At 47.5% G+C, this 22254-nt stretch overlaps 1 protein-coding gene across 3 annotated transcripts in view; it reads right to left on the reverse strand.

Annotated features, from left to right (window-relative positions):
* PRMT7 (protein arginine methyltransferase 7) overlaps window positions 1-22254 on the reverse strand; it is a 50872-nt gene that overhangs the window by 4206 nt on the left and 24412 nt on the right. For 2 of the 3 annotated variants that reach the window (XM_082369850.1, XM_082369852.1), the window contains exons 5-15: window positions 22142-22250; window positions 16807-16919; window positions 12649-12890; window positions 12271-12451; window positions 8730-8857; window positions 8182-8317; window positions 7093-7176; window positions 6656-6703; window positions 5893-5982; window positions 2043-2204; window positions 657-731 (exon numbers count right to left, since the gene is read on the reverse strand). In XM_082369850.1, the coding sequence (XP_082225976.1) occupies window positions 657-731; window positions 2043-2204; window positions 5893-5982; window positions 6656-6703; window positions 7093-7176; window positions 8182-8317; window positions 8730-8857; window positions 12271-12451; window positions 12649-12890; window positions 16807-16919; window positions 22142-22250 (1368 nt within the window). The remainder of the gene's footprint in view (window positions 1-656; window positions 732-2042; window positions 2205-5892; window positions 5983-6655; window positions 6704-7092; window positions 7177-8181; window positions 8318-8729; window positions 8858-12270; window positions 12452-12648; window positions 12891-16806; window positions 16920-22141; window positions 22251-22254) is intronic. The other variant, XM_082369851.1, reaches the window with a different exon arrangement.

The raw sequence follows: 22254 nt of genomic DNA on the forward strand, positions 1-22254 counted from the left end.
TTACATGTGTGAATTTTCTTAATACATAAAAATGGGATGGTACTCCCTGCCCTGCCCTTCTAACGGGGCTCATGACTCTTCACATCCATCCTGGCCGAGCCAAATATCACTGGCACTTTCAAGACTGCTCTGGGTTCTGGGAGATGCAGACCCTGGTGGCTGACTCGATCCCCTACTGATGTACAAATAACCCTGCAGGACCCTCCTTCCACAGCCCACCCCCCTCCATGCTCAAGCACCTTCCCCTGGAATGGAGTCCCCAGAATGAAAATGGCTGGCTCAGAAGGTTGCCAAAATTGCCTTCTAGAGAGACTGTCCGAAAAGAGAACAAGCTGCTGACATTGGCAGGAATGGTTCCAGTGGCCTGGTGGTGGACGGGCCCCAACCCAAAATTCTGATTCAGGGGTTACAGCCCAGGGCCTAGAATGGCCTAATACCAGCCAGACTTGGAGACCCAATGGCTTCTCATGCTCATGGTGAACCAAGTAGAACGGATACACCTGCCCTCGTTGCCCCCAACAGAGGAGCTCCCTGCACGCTGCCCGCACTGCCCAACCCAGGTCCCTCCATGGAAGCCAAACGTCCCCATCAGAAGCCTGTGGCCATGTGGAGTGGGTGGGTGGGACACTGCGGGTGGGAGCTGTGGCCCTGCCTACCTTAATCATATCATCCATGATGTGCACATCAAAGCCTTCACAGTCACCACAGGGGCTCCGGATCCTCCACAGGTCCTGTAAGGAAGGCACAGCCTTCACTGACACCCACCCGGCCAGGGCACACCAACATCTGCACTCACCCAATGGGGGCGGGTGGGCAGGCACGCCAAGGGTTCTGTGGGACAGCACAGAGATGTCCACGCCCACCCAGGCACACGGAAGTGTGGTGACAAGAGCAGGAAGGGTAAGTGAGGTCAGGCTGGGGGGCTGCCCCAGGTCCAAACCTGAGGCACATCTTGCTGCTCCCGCAGGCCTGGAAGAAATGCCCACAGTTGAAGGGACCCAGAGACACCAAAGACCCAGGATGGTTCCTCAAACCTGTAAAGCCTCCCATGATCCCAAGCCCTCTCCTATGAGGGACAATCGGCCAGAGATACCAGGATAGTGTCTCTAACTCCCTCCCTGTCCATCCTGAACACCGGTTCATTGGGAAGAGCTCTATCAACCAGTTCTCGAGGCTCTACACCTATAAAGAGAGCGTGAGGACAGGATCCCAGGAGGGGACCAGAGGTGCACTCAGGCCAGTCCACGCCGCATCCTCTGTCTCTTGGACGTATGCCTAGGAACAGTGTCATTCTCCACATTCCCTCCTTGGCCATGAAAACCAGAATTTTCATGGAATCTGATCAAGTGAATAAATAACACAAAAGAAATGCCCAGAAAATTAAGTGATGGAACCACTAAGCTACCAATGGATAAAGCTGTTCTTATCAAAGAAATATCAAATGACGTTCACGCTACATTTCAGGTTAAAAGCATTTCAAAATCCTTTTAATAAAAGATGCCTTTCCCAAAATGACTTTGTGACTGTGGTTCTGCTTTGATGAGAAAATTAAAATGAAGCTTTTCAATTTTTCTCGCATAAAGAAGCTGACTCGCCCATCTCAAAATGCTTTTAACAACTGGAGCCTCAGCTCTCTTTTTTTTTTTTTTTGGCCAGAACAGTCACTTTACTAACAGGAAGGGGGGCCAGGCCCCTCGGCCCAGCGTGGCACGGGCTGCGTGTGAGGTATGGTACCAGAACTGGAGCCTCAGCTCTTAATGAGAGCAGAGCAAGCTGCACAGCTTATCTTCTGAAACGCTTAATTTATATCTTAAAATTATTCTGATAAGCCATAATTGTAAAATGACAACACACAGCCATTTCCATTTCATGTGCTTCATTTTTACAAAGGCAAGCCTCTTCTATTCAGCCCTGCAGTGTGATGACAAAGAAAAACAGAGGCCCAGACTATTAAGACCCTAGTTGCTCCATCTGCATCCAAAGTCTTTACAAGAAAACAAGGTCCCCCCCATCCCCCGCCCGAAAACTTCTGGGTGGCCTACCCTGAACTCCACGACCATCATGTGCAGCGAGGCAGCCTGGGGCATCACCACAGCGCCAGGCGCCAGGTGCCTGTCCACAGCAGTCCGTACATACCAGAAGTACAGGTTGTGCCACGGAAGCAGGCTGGTGGTGAAGAACGGCTCACCCAGGAGGAGAGAAACCTGGCGATCAGAGCAAGAAGCAGGACCAGGGCGTCAGAAGGATTCGGCTGAGGAGCAAAGGACAGGTTACAAGTTTCACAGGCACATTCATTCATTCATTCACTCACCCACGCGGTCAGTCAGTCAGTCAACAAGCATGTCAAGGTCTGCACCTGCCCTTGAGGATACAAAGATGAGAAACAGACATGAGCCCTGCCCTCAGGAGTGCAGAGTGGAAGGGGTAGCAGACAAGGCTGGGGGCCGGCCTCAGAGAGTGCAGTAAGCTCTGACAGAAGCAAGGAAGGGGCTCGTGGAGAGACTCTAGAGGTAAGAGCACAGGGAAGGGCTTCCAGGATGGCATCCTGTAAACCCTACTCAAAGCCTTATCATGACAATTTATTATCAGCGCTGGTCTGTCTCCTTCACCAGGCTCGGAGACCACAGAATTAGGGACAGAGAAGTGGCAGCACAGTATTCCCAGCACAGCACCTGGCCCAGAGCAGATGGTCAGTGAAGGTTTGCTGATTAGATGAATAAATGCATGAACAGGAGACAGAAAAGCAAAGGAGTAGGGATTACAGGCAGAGGGATGGGCAGAAGCAAAAGCAGGGGTGTGAAAGAGAGCAAGGCCCTTTTGCGAGCTTGTCAGATGAGCCGGTGGGGTAGGACGGTAAAGAGCGAGGCCACAGAGGTGGAGAGAAGCCAGGTCACCAAAGGCAGCTGATGACAGGTAAAGGGGACTGGACTCTGCCCTGGAGGCAAGAGGGGATCACGAAAAGCTTTAATCAGGGTTTAATATGAGAAGAAATGTGCTTTAGAAAGATCCCTCAGGAGTTCCCTGATGGCCTAGTGGTTAGGATTCTGGGCTTTCACTGCTGTGGCCCGCGTTCAATCCCTGACTGGGGAACTGAGAGATCCCACAAGCCGCGCAGTGTGGCGAAAAAAAGAAAAAAGAAATATCCCCGAAGTATGCAGGAAGTAGGGAGGCGACCTGCAGGTGGAGCTGGGGACAGGACATGACCTGCGTGAGCACTGCTACAGTCCAGGCAAGGAGGGGGGAGTCTGTGTCAAAGGCAGGAGAAGCAGACAGCAGATGCTGAGGAGCCAGACCACCCAGGGCTGGGCCCAGGCAGACAGGCATCAAGGACAGGGCCAGTCCAAGATGACGCATGGGTTCCTGGATGAGGTGACAGAGATGCAGAAGGAAACAACGAACACAGAAAGGGGTTGGCCCTGTGTATTCCCTGCTCCCCCAACATCGAGGCAAGAACGCCCACTCTCACCACTTCTACTCAACAGTGACCTGGAGTCTAGCCAGTGCACCATATCAATGGCTTTCAGAATTTAAATTTTCCTTCTTTCTCTTTTTTTTTTTTGGCCGTGCCGTGCGGCTTGTGGGATCTTAGTTCCCCAACCAGGGACTGAACTCATGCCCCCTGCAGTGGAAGCGTGGAGTCCTAACCATTGGACCGCCAGGGAATTCCCTAAATATCTTTTTAATCCTCATCTTTAAGGGAAAGAAAGAGCAACTTGTACACGAATGATCAGAGCAGCATCCTTCATGGTAGCCAAAAAGGAGAAACCACCCAAATGTCCATCAACTGTCCATCAATATGGATAAATAAATGTCCATCAGTATGGACAAATAAAATGTGGTATAGCCATACAGTGGAGTATTATTCAGCAGCAAAAAGAAATGAAGTATTGATTTATGCTGTAACATGAACGAACTTTGAAAGAAGCCACCTATGAAGGACTATACGTCGCATGATTCCATTTATATGAAATGTCCAGAACTGGCACATCCATACAGAAGGAAAACAGGCTAGTGGCTGCCTAGGGCTGGGAGGCTGGGGATAAATAGGGAGTGACTGCTAATGGGCAAGGAGTTTCTTTCTGGGTGATGAAAATGTTCTAAAATTGACTGTGGTGATGGTTGCATAATCTTATGAATATACTAAATCACTGAACTGTACACTTTAAATTTCTTTGCTGTATGAACCGTATCTCAGAAAGAAAGCTGTTCTTAAAAAAAAGGCATGGGAAGAAAACAGGCAAAAGGCTTAAATAGATATTTCACTAAACAAGACATAGAATAGCTAATAAGCACATGAAAAGGTGTTCAACATTACTAGTCATTAGGCAAACACAAATCAAAACTACGAGACATCACCACACACCCACTAAAATGGCTATACTAAAAAAAAAAAGAGAGACAATACGAAGTGTTGGTAAAGATATGGAGAAACTGGAACTCTCATACATTACTGGTTGGGATGTAAAATGGTATACCCGCTTTGGATAACAGTTTAGTAGTTTATTTAAAAGTTAAACAGTGAATTCCCTGGCGGTCCACCGGTTAGGACTCGGCACTTTCACTGCTGAGGGCCCAGGTTCAATCCCTGGTCAGGGAACTAATATCTCACAAGCCATATGGCGCAGCCAAAAAAAAAAAAAAAGTTAAACAAAAATATCACACAATCCAGCAATTCCAAGCCTAGGTATCTAAGGGAACCAAAAAACACAAACCCTCACAAAGACTTAACATACCCATGCTCACAGTAGCATTATTCATAATAGTCAAAAACTGGAAACAATTCAAATGTCCACCAACAAGTGAATGGGTAAACCAAATATCACACAGTCATACCCTGGAATACTACTCAGCATTGAAAAGGAACAAAATACTGACACATTCTACAACACAGATGAACCTTTCAGCCATGAACAGTGAAATAAGCCAGACACAAAAGACCACATATTGTATTATTCCACTCACATGAAATGCCAAGAAAAGGCAAATTTACAGAGACAGAAACCACATCAGTGGCTGCCTGGGCCTAGGGGCTGGGTGATGAAAGTTCTAGAACTAGACAGTGTGACAGTTATATAATTCTGTATATTTACTAAAAAATCTTCAAATTGTACACTTGAAATGGGTTAATTTTATGGTATGTCAATTATATCTCAATAAAAGGGTTAAAAAAAAAGTTGGCAAGAAAGATGACAGGTTCCAGCTTGAAGGGCCTGTGGGATATGTGAGATTTGAAGACCCGGCTTGGACATCCACGATTCCCACATGGGAAGGGATGTGATGGTCCTGAGAGGAGATGCAACGGAAGAGGAGAGGACAGACAAGGAGAGAGCACCAAGGACGCCTGCAGGGAAGGATCAAGTGAAGGAAGAGAGACCGATGAAGGACTGAGAAGGAGCAGCCAGAAAGAGAAGAGGAAACCCTGGAAAGGCAGCCTCTTAAGGGCCTAAAGAGAAGTATGTTGAGGAGGGAGAGGCCCCTGTTGTGAGGGTGCAGGAGGCCAGGGAGATGAAGCGGCAGGGAGACCGTGTCTAGTAGCTAAGGATACTGAGGGCCGGGAGCAGTTTCGGAGGCACACGGGGGACTGAGGAACAGATGGGAGGCGGTAGCGTGCACAGCAGTGCTGTGAAGGGAAAAGGGAGGGGACACGATGTGCCGAAGTCGCTCCCAGCAGAGCCCGTCTGCCGTTGCTGAAGGAGCAGCCATTAGCCACTTGAGAGCTGTGCAAGTATTTGCTCAGCAGGCATCTCTGCAAACCTCACCACACCCTCAGCAGCGGCAAGTTCTTAGCTGGTGAGTGACTGGGGGACACAAAGTGAGGTCCGGAGAAGGGGGGCAGTCGGGCTGTCTCAGAGCCGTGCTGCCCAGAGCAAATGTAGAGCACTCACTACTTACCTTTTTACCCTCCAAGTCTGCAGGTGTTAATAATTCAGGCCGTTTCTCTATTATATTAATTTTATCTTCCAAGTGGTTAGCCTTAAAGATCTTAGAGAGAAAACAAAACTATTGTTTTTGTCCAGAAAAAGAACATCTCAGTTGCTTTATCTGTGTGCAGTTCTCTGGCCAAATAGTTCTGGAGCACCACTTTCAGCTGCTTTGCAGAACTTCTCCCATCCAAAGGCCTCCTACAGACCTCAGATGAGATCAGGAGCAAAATGTCATAAGAGCAAAAGAAATTTCTCTTGCAGGCACACTGGCAAGACTTAGCTGTAGGCTTGGAGTTCTGGTGGAGGTAGGTTGTCCTTCAGAGAGGGAATCACTGGCCAGGAGGAGAAACACTGTCACAGAACCAACCAGTCAGGTCAGTTTGTGAGCAGTGACTCCGTGGGCGCTGGTGCCCCAGAAACAAATCTCAAATTCAGTTCTATCACCACAAAGATTTTAGTTTTTTTAGTTTTATGTGAAGTGAGGAGAGAAGCCTACACTTCGTCAGCCACAAAAAACAAAGTAGAGTTTAAACGCTCACTGCTATTCAATGACAGCCCTAGAAGACTTCCAGGCCAGTTCTCAACTCAGGAGTCACAAGAACTTCACTGGCAGCTGCTACTTCTCCCAGTTCCCTTGGTACCAGCACTGCTTCAAAGCGATCAATCCCAGACTCAGGAAGGCAGGCCCCACAGGTCCCCTCATTATTTCAGTAACAACAATTATCACTTACTTTTTTCATCAGTCTATGAGAAGCTGCTGAATTCTCTATCGTAAATACCTGAAGAGGATACCATGCTATTAGTTGTAGGAGATGCACTTAACAGAGAAAGAAAACAAAGATTAAAATGCAACTGCAAGGCAGAGGACAACATCTAACTAACTCTACCTGTGCTCATTATCCCCCCGGGACAGTACAACATTCTGCGCTGAGCCTAGCGAGGTGGCAGACTCAGACCCGGGAGCTGTGGCGATGGGGCAACAGCTATAGCCTGACTCCTGCCCGCACACGAGGCAACAACCCCTCAGCCACCAACGCAAGCACGCCCGCCACATATGTGGCAGCTGCACTTGAAAGAGCTTTAGTCACAAAACCGTGTACCCAGACCACATGACACCCGAACTCAAGAGCGGCCGTCAGGAACTTGGTAGAAGGCACATGTCCAGTACCTGCTCTGCCCCAAGGTGATGGGCCAGCATGGAGAGCAGACTGCCATCACTGACGCACAGGCAGACACCGTCCGGCTTAAGCACCTGCAGAAAAGAACAACCTCAGCACAGATTTTCTTACAACGTCAAGAAATTCCTGTTGACAAACTGACAGGAACATTTCCCATCTGACACCCTAACTCACTCAGTGATTATTCAATCTTGATCTCCTCCTCACTCTATCCCCTACACGGCCCGGCTGGATCTTCCTATGCCCTAACACCAGTCATACCTGCCTCCCAGGCCCAGGTGGTAACCAGCCCCCCCTCCAACACACCCACCTCCCTCCCCTCTCCCCACCATCAGGAAAGACTGTCCTCAAGCCGTCCTAGAAGGCCCAGCTGAAGGGCTGCCCTGTTTATCAGAGGCAACCTCCCAATCCATGACCACAGGCCTCTTCCCTACCTGGTCACAGCACAGAAAGCCGTGGGCATGTCAAATGACTCCCCAAAGCAGGAATGCCTTTATGGGTCAACAGACCCCTCTGAGAGAAACTTAGGATGGTTGGGACCCTCCCTCCCCCAAAAAATGCATGCATGTGCACACATGCACACATATTTTTCTGCATATGACTCCAAGGGGTCCAGAGACTGCCGTCCAAACCTTGTGTGTGGTCCCCAGGCTGAGAGACACCTTCCACAGGCAGCAGGGAGCAAAGTCTTTCAGGAGAGTTACATGACAATATTTACATTCTAGAAAATTTTAGAAAGGAAGCAGCAGATGAGAGGAATAATGGGATGGCTGAATCCACAAGGATCACCCAAAGGAATTGCTGGTGACCATAAAGGCAAAGTGTCCAGAGGGACAAAGGCAGGGGCCAGGGAGAGGCTCCCATAGAAGAGCAGAGAACAAGCCCTCAGGTAGTCCAGAAACAAGCTCCCTGGCCTCTGACCGAATGCCCGCCCAGAAGGAGCCGGCTGAAGCCACTCATGGACAGAGAAGGGAGCACAGAAAACAAAACCAGCTAATCATAAGTGAGCAATGAGCTCGGTCGGGTCCATGGGACAAACCCCTCCTGGCCTACAACCACCTAAGGGGCTGGACACTTACCGTCTTCAGGGCCTGGACGTATTGATCAGTTCTGTTCTGATCATTGATCTCTCCAAACCGAGGCCGGTTCCAGAGCAGGTGAGCCTGGCAGTCACACACAGGGCGTGCTGGGTGGGCTCTCCCATCCTTTTCGGGGCTGGGCCAGGAAATGAACAGACACAGGGTGATGACCTGCTAGGCACCAGTGAGCATGAAGGCACGGCACAGGGACCTGCCCCAGGGAAACAGAGATGGAGAGGGGACACACCCATGGTCCTCTAGGGGGCATGAGTCTAGGCACTGGCTGTGGAGTGGGCGTCAGAGGTCGGAGGGCCCTCCAATTCAAGGCTTTTCATATATATCTACTCCAAATGAGGGTCCTGCCACTAGGGGAGCCTCTTCTGAGTACACACAAACAAGCACTGAAATACCCAGTCACAAACTTCTGCTCTTATTCTGTTCAGATACGAATGTGCCCACTCAAACCTCTACAGGGTCCGTACAGGGAATTTATATAAAGGCACGGTGTCACAAGCCCAGTGCCCCACCCAATGAGGCTCGGGGCACACCTGGTCCTCTGGAGGCTGTACCACACACAGTAGTCGTCGTGGTGGGCTACCAGGCAGAGGGCTGAGCCCTGGACAACTGGCTCCTCTTCTGGCAGGAAGTACACACACTGCATCCAGTGGTCGCGCCACTGAAACAGGAAGAGAATCAGCTATCACCAAGCTGCAACAAGAGCAATGCATCTAATCCGGGGGCCAAAACCCAAGTCAAAAATCAATTTGCAGGGAAACCACTGTGTGGACTATAGATAGCTACTATGGCCAAAGAGATAAAGAAGAAAATCCTCAAGTCAGAGAGGCTAAAGGTTCAAAATCTTGCTGGAACACTGCTGGCTTCAGAAAGATAGAACGTGGCCTAGGGCAGTGGTCTTCAAGGTGGGCTCAGGGGAGGGGACTCCAGCCTCTGCCGTGTGCCGTGTGTCCTGTGTGTGTGTGTGTGTGTGTGTGTGTGTGTGTGTGTGTGTGTACCGTGTGTCGTGTATGTGTGTGTGTCTTCTCATATCTAGAAAAACACTAAATTCATTAACAGAGACGTTCGTGACTAGCAGTAACCTTCTCGTGACTAGCAGGAACCTTCTGCCAAAATGTATACTTGATTGCAAGTATCTCCCCTCCACTAAAATCATATCTATACTGACCTCCTGCCCCCACCCACACCTCTTCAGAGTAGCTCCTCAGAGCTGAGAGGCTGTCTCCCAGGCTACAGTCCTCATCTGGCTTCAAATAAAGTTAAGTCACAATTCTCACACTGTGGGTTTTTTTTTTTTTTCAGTCAATGCATTCTATCCTAACTGATCTTGAACTTAACTTAAAGACAGGTGAATGACATTCCCATCTATCTAAGATGTCTATTTGAATGTAAAAGCTAGAAAATTAAAATCTAACCAGATACATTCTGGAAAAACTAAACATTAACAAGGAGGAAAAAAAAGATTCTCTAAAACCTGTTATTCATTCTTTACTATGCCTCCCTGACCCCTCCTGGGCTCCCACAGTGCCTCCCTGTCACCATGTCCCTCCCACACACCAGCCTCCCAGGTCTTAATGCTAAAGAGCTATGATAGCCAGAGTCCACTGTCTGAGGCTGATCAAAAGCAGTTTAGTGAAGTCATGAGGGAGATTCATTAGCAGCTCTTCAAATTCGAAACAGTCCAAAAGTCACCACTGGTAGAGGAAGTACACAAGCCCCACAGTCAGGACACCTAGGGACAAGCACCCACCAAGGCTGCCTACACCTGAGGCCCTGCTCCCCTCATTGGGGCCGGCTTTGTGTGGTTACCCAGCATGTCTTATATGAGGATTCAAGGAGAAAATACACATAGAAGCACTTTGAAGATATACAAATGAGAAGTATTAACATTTTAATGAAATTCTTATGCTAATTTTGCAATCACCACACTCCTAGAGTGGAGCCGGGGCAGCTCAAGGGCCCAGGAGGACTGACCGAAATCCCACAGCAGTCATGACCCTTTGGCCTAAGCAGTAACTCAGGGAGCAGGATGAGATGCTAAGGCCTTCCCTGAAGTCACCATGTATACACCCAGAACCAGCAGCTGAGCAGTCAAAACAAAGCCAGTGCCCAGCAAGTGGTAACAGGAAGTCAGAACACACAGAGGACAGTGCCCAAGGCCTTCCAGGTGGAGGCAACGTTTGATTCCTTGGTCCTGAAGCTCCTTTCCCACTTTTCTTGTGTTTGTGTACAGAGGGGTAGATAATACATGCACATGAGAGAAAACTCAAAAGATATAAAAGGGTCATGGAGTGAAAAATAAGTTTCCTTTCCACCCCTAACCTCCAGCTCCCTTCCCAGAAGCAACCATTTTCACCAATTTCTGTGAATTCTTCCCATGATACCCTTACATACATGCACCACACATAAAAGCTCATAAACACATATATTCTTATTTTTAATAACACCAACGTTGGCATAGCACACACTGTTCTGCGCCTCTTGTTGTTTCACTTGATCTATCCTTGAGATTGTTCCACATCAGTGCAGAGAGAGCCACCTCACCCTCTGAGTGGATGCAGGAAAATGGACTTAGCCAGTCCCTGCTGGTGGCCTCTAGGTTGTTCCAGTCTTTTCTATTTAATCAGGGTTGCAGTGAGTATCCTGGCACACACGTCATTCTACACATATGCAGCTCCATCCAGAGCCTAAATGCCTAGAAGGGGCATCACTTCCCATCCTGACAGACCGTGGGCCTTGCTGCACTCCACAACGCTCTGGTGAGCACCCTCCTGAGCTGCCCCACGGCTCCACCAACAGTGTGCAAACTCTGAACTTTATTCACTAATACGTGAGAAACAGTATTTCACTGCAGTTTAAATCTGCATGGTTCTTGGACTTCCCTGGTGGCGCAGTGGTTAAGAATCCACCTGCCAATGCAGGGGACACGGGTTCGAGCCCTGGTCTGGGAAGATCCCACGTGCCGTGGAGCAACTAAGCCCGTGTGCCACAGGTACTGAGCCCGCGCTCTAGAGCCTGCGAGCCACAACTACTGAAGCCCGCGCGCCTAGAGCCTGTGCTCTGCAACAAGAGAAGCCACTGCAGTGAGAAGCCAGTGCACTGCAATAAAGAGTAGCCCCCTGCTTGCCTCAACTAGAGAAAGCCCGTGCGCAGCAACAAAGACCCAACACAGCCGAAAAATAAATAAATAAATAAAATTAATTTTAAAAAATATTTTTAAAGAAAAAGGAATATAATATGTATTTCCTTTTCTGTAGTTCACATCCTCCCCATTTTCCATGGAGCTGAAGAAGGTAGATTTTTTTTTTTTTTTTTTTTTTTTTTAAGAAGGTAGATTTTGAGGCCACAGAAAATGCGGCTGTAGACAGGCTGTAGCTCTCTATCACAAGCTAATCTGAGGACCCCTGGATTACTCGGTGGGCAGGTCTAAGAGTGGCTGTACCAGGACGAGGGGAGAGCCAGCACACCAAAGCTGCCCTATGGCTCACTGTGACCGCTGGTGCTGACCATGAACTTGGCCTGAGAAGTCTATCTTATATCTTACTACAGCTAGCCTTGCTTTTTTTTCTTTTAAACTCTTCTTTGACATTGATTCTGACATAGTCCCTTCTAACTCTAAATTCTATTTTTTTTTTTTTTAATAAATGTATTTATTTTATTTTATTTATTTTTGGCTGCGTTGGGTCTTCGTTGCTGCGTGCAGGTTTTTCTCTAGTTGAGGAAAGCTGGGGCTACTCTTCATTGTGGTGCGCAGGCTTCTCATTGCGGTGGCTTCTCTTGTTGCAGAGCACAGGCTCTAGGCGCTTGGGCTTCAGTAGTTGTGGCTCGCGGGCTCTGGAGCGCAGGCTCAGTAGTTGTGGTGCACGGGCTTAGTTGCCTCATGGCATGTGGGATCTTCCCGGACCAGGTCTCGAACCCATGTCCCCTGAATTGGCAGGCGGACTCCCAACCACTGCGCCACCAGGGAAGCCCTAAATTCTTAGGAATCTAAGATTCAACATGCTCCTTTCCCAGGACCAAAAGTGGACAAGTTTCCTGATTTCCACGAACACGTGCTCAGCTCCTGCCTCTTACCTGGAGCTCCTCTGGATCCGAGTGTGCCCAGAAGGGGGCCATGGTGCACTTGATCTTCCCCTCAGGGTCCATTTCAATATCCCACCAGGAGAGAACCACCTGAGCTTGGCCAGATGCCAGAGGTTCAAACTGCCTGCTATGGGAGGCTGCTGAGCTACTGACTTGCTTGCTGAAGTCCACACTGTGGAAGAATATTCAGGAACTGAAGCATATTTTAAGCTCACACACTCCATCTTTAAGCATTTATGGTGACCTCACCAGCAATGAGACTTGTTTGCAATGGACTCCTGATGTCAAAATGAACTCAAAAAGAACTGCCAAAGACCGCAATTCACCAAGTGTCTCCAAACACCATGACCCTGGGTGGCTCCTTGGTACCTGAACATAGGCAGCACGTCGCTGAGGACAGTGAAGTCAGTGAGAGACACCTGGTTCAGCTGAATGTCGTAGACAGAGGGCGCGCCAGGACACCTCTCCAGTTCCAAGGGGGGGACGATGACTTGCTCTCCAAGGCTGGTCTGAACACGGATGGGAAACAGCTTGTTCCATGACCACATCCTCCTGGACTCCACCAGCTGCGCGTAGACGGTTGCTCTGTGAGGCACTGCCTCACAATTTTCCTAAGTTTATATTAAAAAAGTAAAACAAAAGAACAAAAAAATAACCAGTTACATTGACCCACAGTAATTCCCATTGAGCAAAAGAGATTTATTCCCTAATATTAGGCAGGTTTAGTAACATCTAATGCCTTATCACTATTAGGACAGTGAACTGTTTTCAGCCAATGCCCTTGGGAACAGAAGAAACCAGATTTCAGAAAGAATACACATTATGCCTAGGACGACTTATGTCAGGTAAGTTCCTAGCTACCTGACACTCTTGAATATTTCAAAAATAAACCTTAACTGTCATCATGCTGATTAACTCCCACACCAACTGTGAAGAAAGAGCCTAAGTCTTCCTGCTAAGCAGTAATCCTGGCACTGAGCTCCAAGCTTCCCTTCAGTGTAGCTCTCACCCAGACACCAGAACCTTCTTACTGCACAGCCCAGTGGACAAGTGTCCACCCTCAACCGACCTGACCTCCTGGCCTCACCTGGCACTGCCGACCACTCTCCTCACTTGGCTTTGGCTGCAGTCCCTCATCCAATTTCCCTTCTGCCTCATTCATCCAACACGCTCTACACGCCAGGCACTAGGGGCCCAGCCATGAAGAGGACACTCACAGCTGCTACCACACAGAAAGCACAAGCACAGGGTTTCTCTACCTCAGCACTAGTGACCTTTTGGATCAGGTGATCCTTTACTGTGGGGGCTGCTCTGTGCATTGTGGGATGTTTGGTAACATCCCTGGCCTCTACCCACGAGATGACAGTAGCACCACCTCTCAGTTGTGACATCAAAACTGTCTCCAGACACAGCTCTGGATGAGAAGCACTGCTCTCCCACTCTGTCTCCTTCACAAAGCTGTGCTTCCCCTGCCCATCCCTCACAGCGAGGATTCCCCAGAGACCTGGTCTGGACCATCTTTTTCTCCCACCGTGTACTCTCCCGTTTGACCTCAAGCACTCCATCTTCATTTACCAAATACATGTACCAAATGCCTCCTAGTCCTCTCTACTTGGCTGACCCTCAGCTCAAAGTCTGTCTAAACCAAACAAGTCACCTTCACCTCTCCCCCACCTTCCCAGGCCTGGTCCTCCTCCCAGTCAACAGGGAGCACCACCATCCAAGCCAGTCACCTACACCTCAAACCCTGGCATCATCCTCCATGCCTCCACATCTAAGTAACAGGAGTCCTTGACCACCTTCCTCCTCCCCGAGTCTACCTCTCTGGGTTCCATTTCTATGGCCCTGACTAAGGCCTACCTCAGCCCAGCACCTGGACAACTCCAGCCACCTTCTAACTAGTCTTCCTGCCTCCAGTGCTGCACCCCAGCTGCTCTCCACATGCCTGCCTGCGTAAATCTGACACAGATCCTCTGCTTAAAACCCTTCTGAGTGGGGCTTCCCTGGTGGCGCAGTGGTTGAGAATCTGCCTGCCAACGCAGGGGACACGGGTTCGAGCCCTGGTCTGGGAAGATCCCACATGCCGCGGAGCAACTGGGCCCGTGAGCCACAACTACTGAGCCTGAGCGTCTGGAGCTTGTGCTCCGCAACAAGAGAGGCCGCGATAGTGAGAGGCCCGCGCGCCACGATGAAAAGTGGCCCCCACTTGCCGCAACTGGAGAAAGCCCTCGCACAGAAACGAAGACCCAACGCAGCCAAAAATAAAAATAATAAATAAATAATAAATAAAAATTTTTTAAAAAAACCAAAAACATAAAAAATCTGGGGGAAAAAAAAAAGTTGTACACCTATAAAAAAAAAAAAAAACCCTTCTGAGCTACCACATTGCCTTCTGGAGCACAGGGGCCCTTCTTGGTCAGGCCCTGCCCAGCCCTTCAGCCTTCTCTCTTACCCTGCCTCCCACACACCCATAATCTGACTCATCTTCACATCTTTGTGCAGGCTGACCTCCTCTGCTGCGACTCCCCCCAGCTGCCAGGCCAAACCCTGCTCACTCTCAAGACTGACTCAGCTCATGCTTCATCTTCCCCGACCTCCCCGACTTCTCCCACCAGAGTGGGCAGGACCTCACCCCACCGACCACCATCAGCGTGGACCTCAAACTGTACTGTGACCACCTGCCCACCTACCTGCCTCCCCAGGAGCTCACCCTCGTATTCTTGGTACTCAGAAAAGGGCCCTGCAAAATGAAGGCACCAATAAATGTGTCTTCTGAGATCAATTCCTGGGTCACTGCAATACCACATGGACTGTCAGACACTCCAGCATCCCAGTTCCATGACCTCCAATGTGGCAGGAAAAGGGACACGGTAATGGAGACTGTGTGCCGCCATAGCTCCTTCAAGCTGAGGCTCAGGCTGGGCAGATGGGGACAGGGATCAGAGTGGACAGTGCACAGCCGGCTGCTACGGGCCAGCTGGGAGAGGAAGCTGAGGACGGCTGCCAGTGCGCCTTTAATTACTACATGAACTAGAGAAAGACAAATTGGACAACATTAATTCTAAATATCCTTGTTCTCTATTTCAGGGATTCATCTAATTGATGGTTTTAATGTAGAGAAATAGAAATAATTTCTACCAAAGTTACTAGGAAGAATTTTGCATTTTGGAGACGACGAGACATCTCACGCAGGATGGGGAGCTGGAGGACGATCACCATCACATGCTGACCACATGAGTAATGTGGACGCTGGCCTCAAATGCCTTGGAAGGAGCCCCCTTCCTCACTCCAGGGGTACTAAGTACCCCTCAAAGAATCCCGGGCTAAGACAGTTACGGGCTCATGTGAACAGTGCCCACATGGCAGGTGCCAGCAGAAGCAGCAAACACTCACACCTCCTCAGCCGGCCTTTGCCTCTGAGTCTCCACCTCCCAGTTTATGTTCATAAAAAAGCAAGACCAACAACTCTGAGCTAACATTTTCAGCATATCTCTCCTTTCTCAAAACAACTGTCGGGGCTTCCCTGGTGGCACAGTGGTTAAGAATCTGCCTGCCAATGCAAGGGACACAGGTCAAGCCCTGGCCTGGGAAGATCCCACATGCTGCTGAGCAGCTAAGCCCGTGCACCACAACTACTGAGCCTGCACTCTAGAGCCCGCAAGCCCCAACTACTGAGCCTGTGTGCCACAACTACTGAAGCCTGCGAGCCTAGAGCCCATGCTCCACAACAAGAGAAGCCACTGCAATGAGAAGCCTGTGCACCGCAACGAAGAGTGGCCCCCGCTCACCGCAACTAGAGAAAAGTCTGCGCACTGCAACGAAGACCCAACACAGCCAAAAATAAAAACAAACAAACAAATTTACTAAAAAAAAAAAAACAGCCAAAGATTATCACCACCCAAACTCCTTCATCTGGAACAGCCTGGCATTCACGGTCTTCTATCCTCTACCCCATTCTCCACATAAGCTTACAAGCACCTTAGGCTGGTGTTCCCACTGACCTACCAAACAGGTCCTCCACCTGGGACATCTCTCCTTTTCCTCAGTGCCTTTCCAAATTCCACCCTCTCCACACATGTCCTCATCTCCTTCCTGACCCTTGACCTTTTCCACCAGCCCTAAACCAAATGTCAGTGGTGCTTCTGCCTACCTCTCCATTTGGCCCATCAAGTCCTTTCCACTGCTGACTAGTGTGGATGTAGAAGCAAGAAGAATGGCTTATACTTCTCCCTGGATGCTAGAACACCTTACACACAGGTGACATTCAAAGAATGTTTGCTGAATTGAATTTGAAGACAGTTTCTAGTCTTTTGACTCTAACCTACTAAGACTTGGCATTCAAGAGGCACAGAAGTCATAATTGAGGACAATCAGAATCTCGTAGGAATCAAAAGGTGCCCTAAGGTGTACAGAGAGGTACTGAGGGCTCGGGCTACGTAGAGCGTGCTCTACGAGAGAGTCAACGAGAGCTGTGTGAGTCAACTGAGATCACAGCAATTTGCCCGAAGGAGGCCCTCAGTCCCCTACCTGCACGAGATGCCTGTGTGCGTGTTCATAGGAGGGCAGTGCTCCCTCCCCAATCAGTTCCGTGTCAAACAGCTCCGTGATCAGGATGTTGGCACGACATGGCATGTCACCATCTGAGAAACAAAAGGAAAGAATCAGAAGCAAGCAACAGATTGGAACAAATATTTACAGCAAATATGTAAAAGATAAAAGGTTAATAGGTCACTAAAATTGAAAGCACATACATATGCTGAAGTATTTAGACGTGTCATCATGTCTGCAACTGACTTTTCAACGGTTCAGCCAAAAAAAATAAACTAAAATCCACATTGACATAACATGTACACATCAAAATGCTAACGAGTGACTAAGTCTTGGTTAAGAGAACATGGGTGTTCAGCATACTACCCTATCAATTTTTCTGTGTGTTTAATATTGCAAGGGACTTGTAAAACTGATCAGAAAACTACAAACACCCAAGAAGAAAACCAGGCAAAAATACAAATAAACAGTTCAAAATAGAAAGCAAATCAATCAAATATATGAAGAAATTTTCATTCTTATTAGCAATTAGAGAGATACAAACAATTAAACTATTAACTATTAAATTAGCAAAAATTATTTGAAAAGCAAAAACTGAATGCTGGTACTTCAGATATTTCTAGGCTGCAGAGAGGGGGAGAAAACTAAAGCAAGAGAGAGGCTGATTCCACTGATACTCAATGATACAACTGAGATCCAGGATTCAGAAACCCCAGTTCCTTACACTAAATCCCCCTTAATCAAGTTAGTTTCTTGCTACCAAACAATCCCCCAAATAACAGTTTTTTTAAGGACAGTAGGATTATGGAAGGTCTTTCTGTTAACTCTATTTTTTAAACCTCTATAATATAATGTAATGTTACTTCTACAATTACAATTTTTAATGAGGCGAGATAAAACTGACTTTGGAAGGGGTATTCATCATGGAGAATTAACTGTAAACACTCCTAATGGCTCATGAATTACAATCTGACAAAGCCCACTCATCTTCCCTACACAGAAGACAAGTATCACAGATGAAGCAAGAAAAGAGCAGCATTAAGAGGTTCAAAGAAGGACGCAGTGGAGAGAGCTTGAACCTTGAGTCATAGAGAGCTGGGCCTGGATCCCACTTTCTAGCCTTAAACCCTCAGTCCTGACCATAAGTCACCTCATCTGTAAAAGAGTGGTAGGTTACAAGATCTGCTTCACCTGGTGGTGTTTCAAATAACAAAGGTAAAACCTATCCAGTTCCTATGAAGTACACGTGTTCTCAATGGCAGCACAACGTGAAAGGAGGCTGAGAAGAAACTTCTGCCTCCTGGCACAGAGACCACCCTCCCGGGTCACTGCCCATCCTGTCTGATATCATGCCAAACTCCAACTGAAATACACTGTCCCATACTAAGCCAACCACCCCACTTGCACACACCTGCTTCTCTGTCCAACACTTCTTCTCAAATGAACGGCACCACCAGTCACACAGTCCTGAAACCTGGGCATCACTGACCAGCTCCAGGAGAACCAGAACCCTGACTGGCCTGTTCACCATTGCACCCCAGTGCTGAGAACAACGCCGAGCGCCCAGTAACAGTCAGCAAATGTTAGCTAAGTTCTTGATTCCTCCCTTTTGTCACCCTACATCTAATCAATCACCAAGCCCTACCAATTCTACCTTCTGAATAATTTTTAAGCCAATTATGTAACTTAAAATGATTTATTGCCCAAATCTGCTTCAAAAATAAAGCTTTATGATCTAATGAATTTCAACAAATACTTTTTGAGAGCCTGTGAGTACTAATGTAGAAGGGTACAGAGGGTGCAGGGGGAGCCAGAGGAGGGGCAGTTACCCCAGGTGCCTCAGAAGTCTTCCCCAAATGACTGGATGAATGAATAAATGCCACCCCAAGTCGGCTGCTACACGTCTCAGCATGTAATCCATCTCTGGAGACTAGGCAACAAACTCAGACGCCATTTTTTAAAAGGGCTCAGAACACAAGCTTGGAAATATGCATTTGGGAGCAAAAACGAAGCTGCAAAGGAGAACCAAGACTGGGAGATGTCACTGAGGCCTGGGAAGGGAAAGTTTTCAGAAGGACTGAATGGCAGAAGTACCAAAGCCGCAGTGTTTGTAAAGCAGGGAAAAGACCATCAGCCCGGGCAGTGAGGAAGCCACTTGTCAAGTTGAAGAAGTAGAAACAAAGTCCCATTTACAAGGGGTTAAGGACCAAGCAAAGCTAACAATCTACTCACTAAACAAATATGACTGAATTCTTTCATGTGCCAGGCCCTGTGCCCAGTTATGGAATGGAATAATTAATAAGACTACACAGTCCATGAGCTCAGGATGCTTCAGCTGTGTGGGGATACAGACATTAAATACATAATTACATAATTACTTCATTATTGCAGTCATAAGCACTACATAGAAAAATATTAAGAAACATGAGGGGCCTGGCGTGAACAACACACAGCCTGGAGGAGGCACAGGGCAGAGCACAGATGAGTGACATGGCAAAGGCTGCTCGGCAGGTGAGTCTCCGTGCTCTCAAGATCTCGGGCCAAAATGGAGTAACTGGGATCAGACTTATCCACCACCATAATCAACTAGAAAACCTGGCAAAATATATGAAACAAGTGGTTTTAGACGTTGAACAATGGGAAACAAAGTGACCTCTACTACTGCCCTGGCTTCCAGCCAGCAGGCACTTTCCAGACCATGGTACTCGGTACACAGAGTGAGAGGCCAAGCAAAGTGTCTTGCTGAATAAGGAGACAGCAAAGAGTTCAAGGGAGTGGAGGAGGCTACACTTCAGGGAGAGAGCCGGACAGGAAGTTACACAGAAAAAGGGCTTCAGAAATCTGCAGAGGGTTCCCCTCATGTCTCTTGCTGACTATAGTCACACACACACAGGCTAAGCCTCTAGAAGGCTGGGCAAAGGATGACCATGTAGCTATAAGGTGAACAACTGCCAGAGCTCAGAGGACTAAGAAACATTCTAGTTCTGATTAGCCAGCGCCCAGGCACTCACTCAGCAGAGACCCCAGAAAGGTCACGCTGTACTAGTGTGGCTAAAGCAGGCTTAGAACAAGGGTTCTCAATAGGGGGAGCTTTGCCCCCACCCCCCTACACACACCTGGCACATTTGGCAATGTCTGGAGACATTTTTTGTTGACACAAATGGTGTGGGGGAGGGAGGTGCTATGGGCTTCTACCGGTTAGAGGCCAGTGGTAAACATCCCACAATGCACAGGACAACTCTCCCAGCAAAGAATTATCAGGCTCAAAATGTCAACAGTGCTGCAGTTGAGAAACCCTGTCTTAAAGCTATTCTAACCCTGCTCCAACAAAGCTTAAAAACAAGCCTTGAAAGGATCAAACTGATCTGCAAGAAACCCAACTGCATGCCAGACAAAGCTTTTAAGGGAAGAAAACAAAACTCAGCACTTAGCAATGCCAATCTCCCAATATACACAACCTTCAAATAAAAATTACTAGACACACAAAGAAGGAAAACAGGACCCAAAACCAGGATAAATATTAGTCAATAGAACAAACCCAGAGAAGACAGAGAGAGGCAGTGGAAAAGAAGGATGTTAAAACAGCTAATATAAATATGTTAACTATTTAAAGGAACACATGAACATATAGAACAACGGGAGTTGTAAAGAAGAATCAAAGGGAACTTTCAGAGATGAAAAATACAGTATCAGAAATGAAAAGTTCACTAGATATGCTTGACAGCAGATCAAACACCACAAAAGAAAAGATCAGTGAACCCAAAGACCCATCCAAGAAACTACTCATGTCCATCAATAGGTGAAGGGATGAACGGATTATGGGATGTACACACATGGAGTGCTGCTCAGTAACAGAAGGAAATGAATGCTTTTTACATAAAACACTGTGGACAAAACTCAAAAGCACTGTGCTACAGAAAAGAAAGCAGGCACAAAAGAGTACACACTGTACAATTTCACTTATTCAAAATTCTAGAAAAGGCCAATCTAATCTATATTGAAGAAAGCAGATCAGTGGGTGCCTAGGGCCAGGGATACGGGGGGGAATGACTGCGAAGAGTCATGAGGAATCTCTTTGAGCGTGATGGAGACATTCTAGTATCTTGATGGTGGAAGTGGTTACAAGTGTGTTTACATTTGTTAAAACTCAAACTATACACTTCAAATGGGTGTATCTACTTTACATGAATTATACCTCAATAATGTTGATTAAAAATGGGATGATCTGTGCACTCTTCTATATGTATGTTATGCTTTAAAAATAAATACAGGGTATACTAATCCCTTCTTTTGTAAATGTTTCCGATTCTCCATAAAAAATATGATTTTCAAATGGGAGAAAAATGTTGACTTTAGGTAGATGCTTCTTTTCTTTTTTCTTTTAAATAAATTTATTTATTTATTTATTTATTTATTTATTTATTTATTTTTGGCTGCATTGGGTCTTCGTTGCTGCACACAGGCTTTCTCTAGTTGCGGGCTTTCTCTAGTTGTGGCAAGCGGGGGCTACTCTTCGTTGTAGTGCACGAGCTTCTCACTGCAGTGGCTTCTCTTGTTGCGGAGCACGGGCTCTAGGTGTACAGGCTTCAGTAGTTGTGGCACACAGGCTCGGTAATTGTGGCTCACGGGCTCAGTAGTTGTGGTTCGTGGGGTCTAGAGCACAGGCTCAGTAGTTGTGGCGCATGGGTTTAGTTGCTCCATGGCACGTGGGATCTTCCTGGACCAGGGTTTGAACCTGTGTCCGCTGCATTGGCAGGCAGATTCTTAACCACTGTGCCACCAGGGAAGTCTCCCTAGAAGCTTCTTGTAAATCTTTCCACTGTGCTCTTCCGGTATCAGTGGCATGTGAAATGTTAGAAGTCTGATACAAATTCCTAAACTATAAAAAATATTCTGAAAACCTGGAGAGACCGAGCTACACAGGCAAATCTCTCACATTGGATACTGAGACAGGATATCGGAACTAAGCAAACCTCTTTCTACTATCAACTTAGTTTTACCTCTGTCTGATAAAACTCAAAACTCAGATAAATTGAACCACATAAGAATTCCAACTTGCTTAAGCAACAGGTTTCATTTGTTTGCATCACCACTCTTATACTTGATTAGCTCTGGTTTACTCATTCCTGATTTGTTTCAACTAGTAGAGAAATAAACTAACAGAAAAGCAGAGTGCTTATCTTCAGATCAGCACATGGAGAGGCCCCAGTCTCTGTGGTTACCTGGGTACATCTATTCCACAAACTGGAATAAACCTTTTCCTCTCTCCTACAAGAGCAAGTAAAGCTTTTGACACAGGATGTGTTGATCTTACCTGGCCCTATGGTCACCTCAGTGGAATGCTTGTTGATAATCTTAATCTTATCACCGAAGCCATTTTTCTCCACAATCTTCACAGCAGCATCAGCCATAGGTTTGAAAACCTAA

Source organism: Balaenoptera borealis (assembly GCF_965194805.1).
Source record: "Balaenoptera borealis genome assembly, chromosome: 19".
NCBI classification, from domain to species: domain Eukaryota; kingdom Metazoa; phylum Chordata; class Mammalia; order Artiodactyla; family Balaenopteridae; genus Balaenoptera; species Balaenoptera borealis.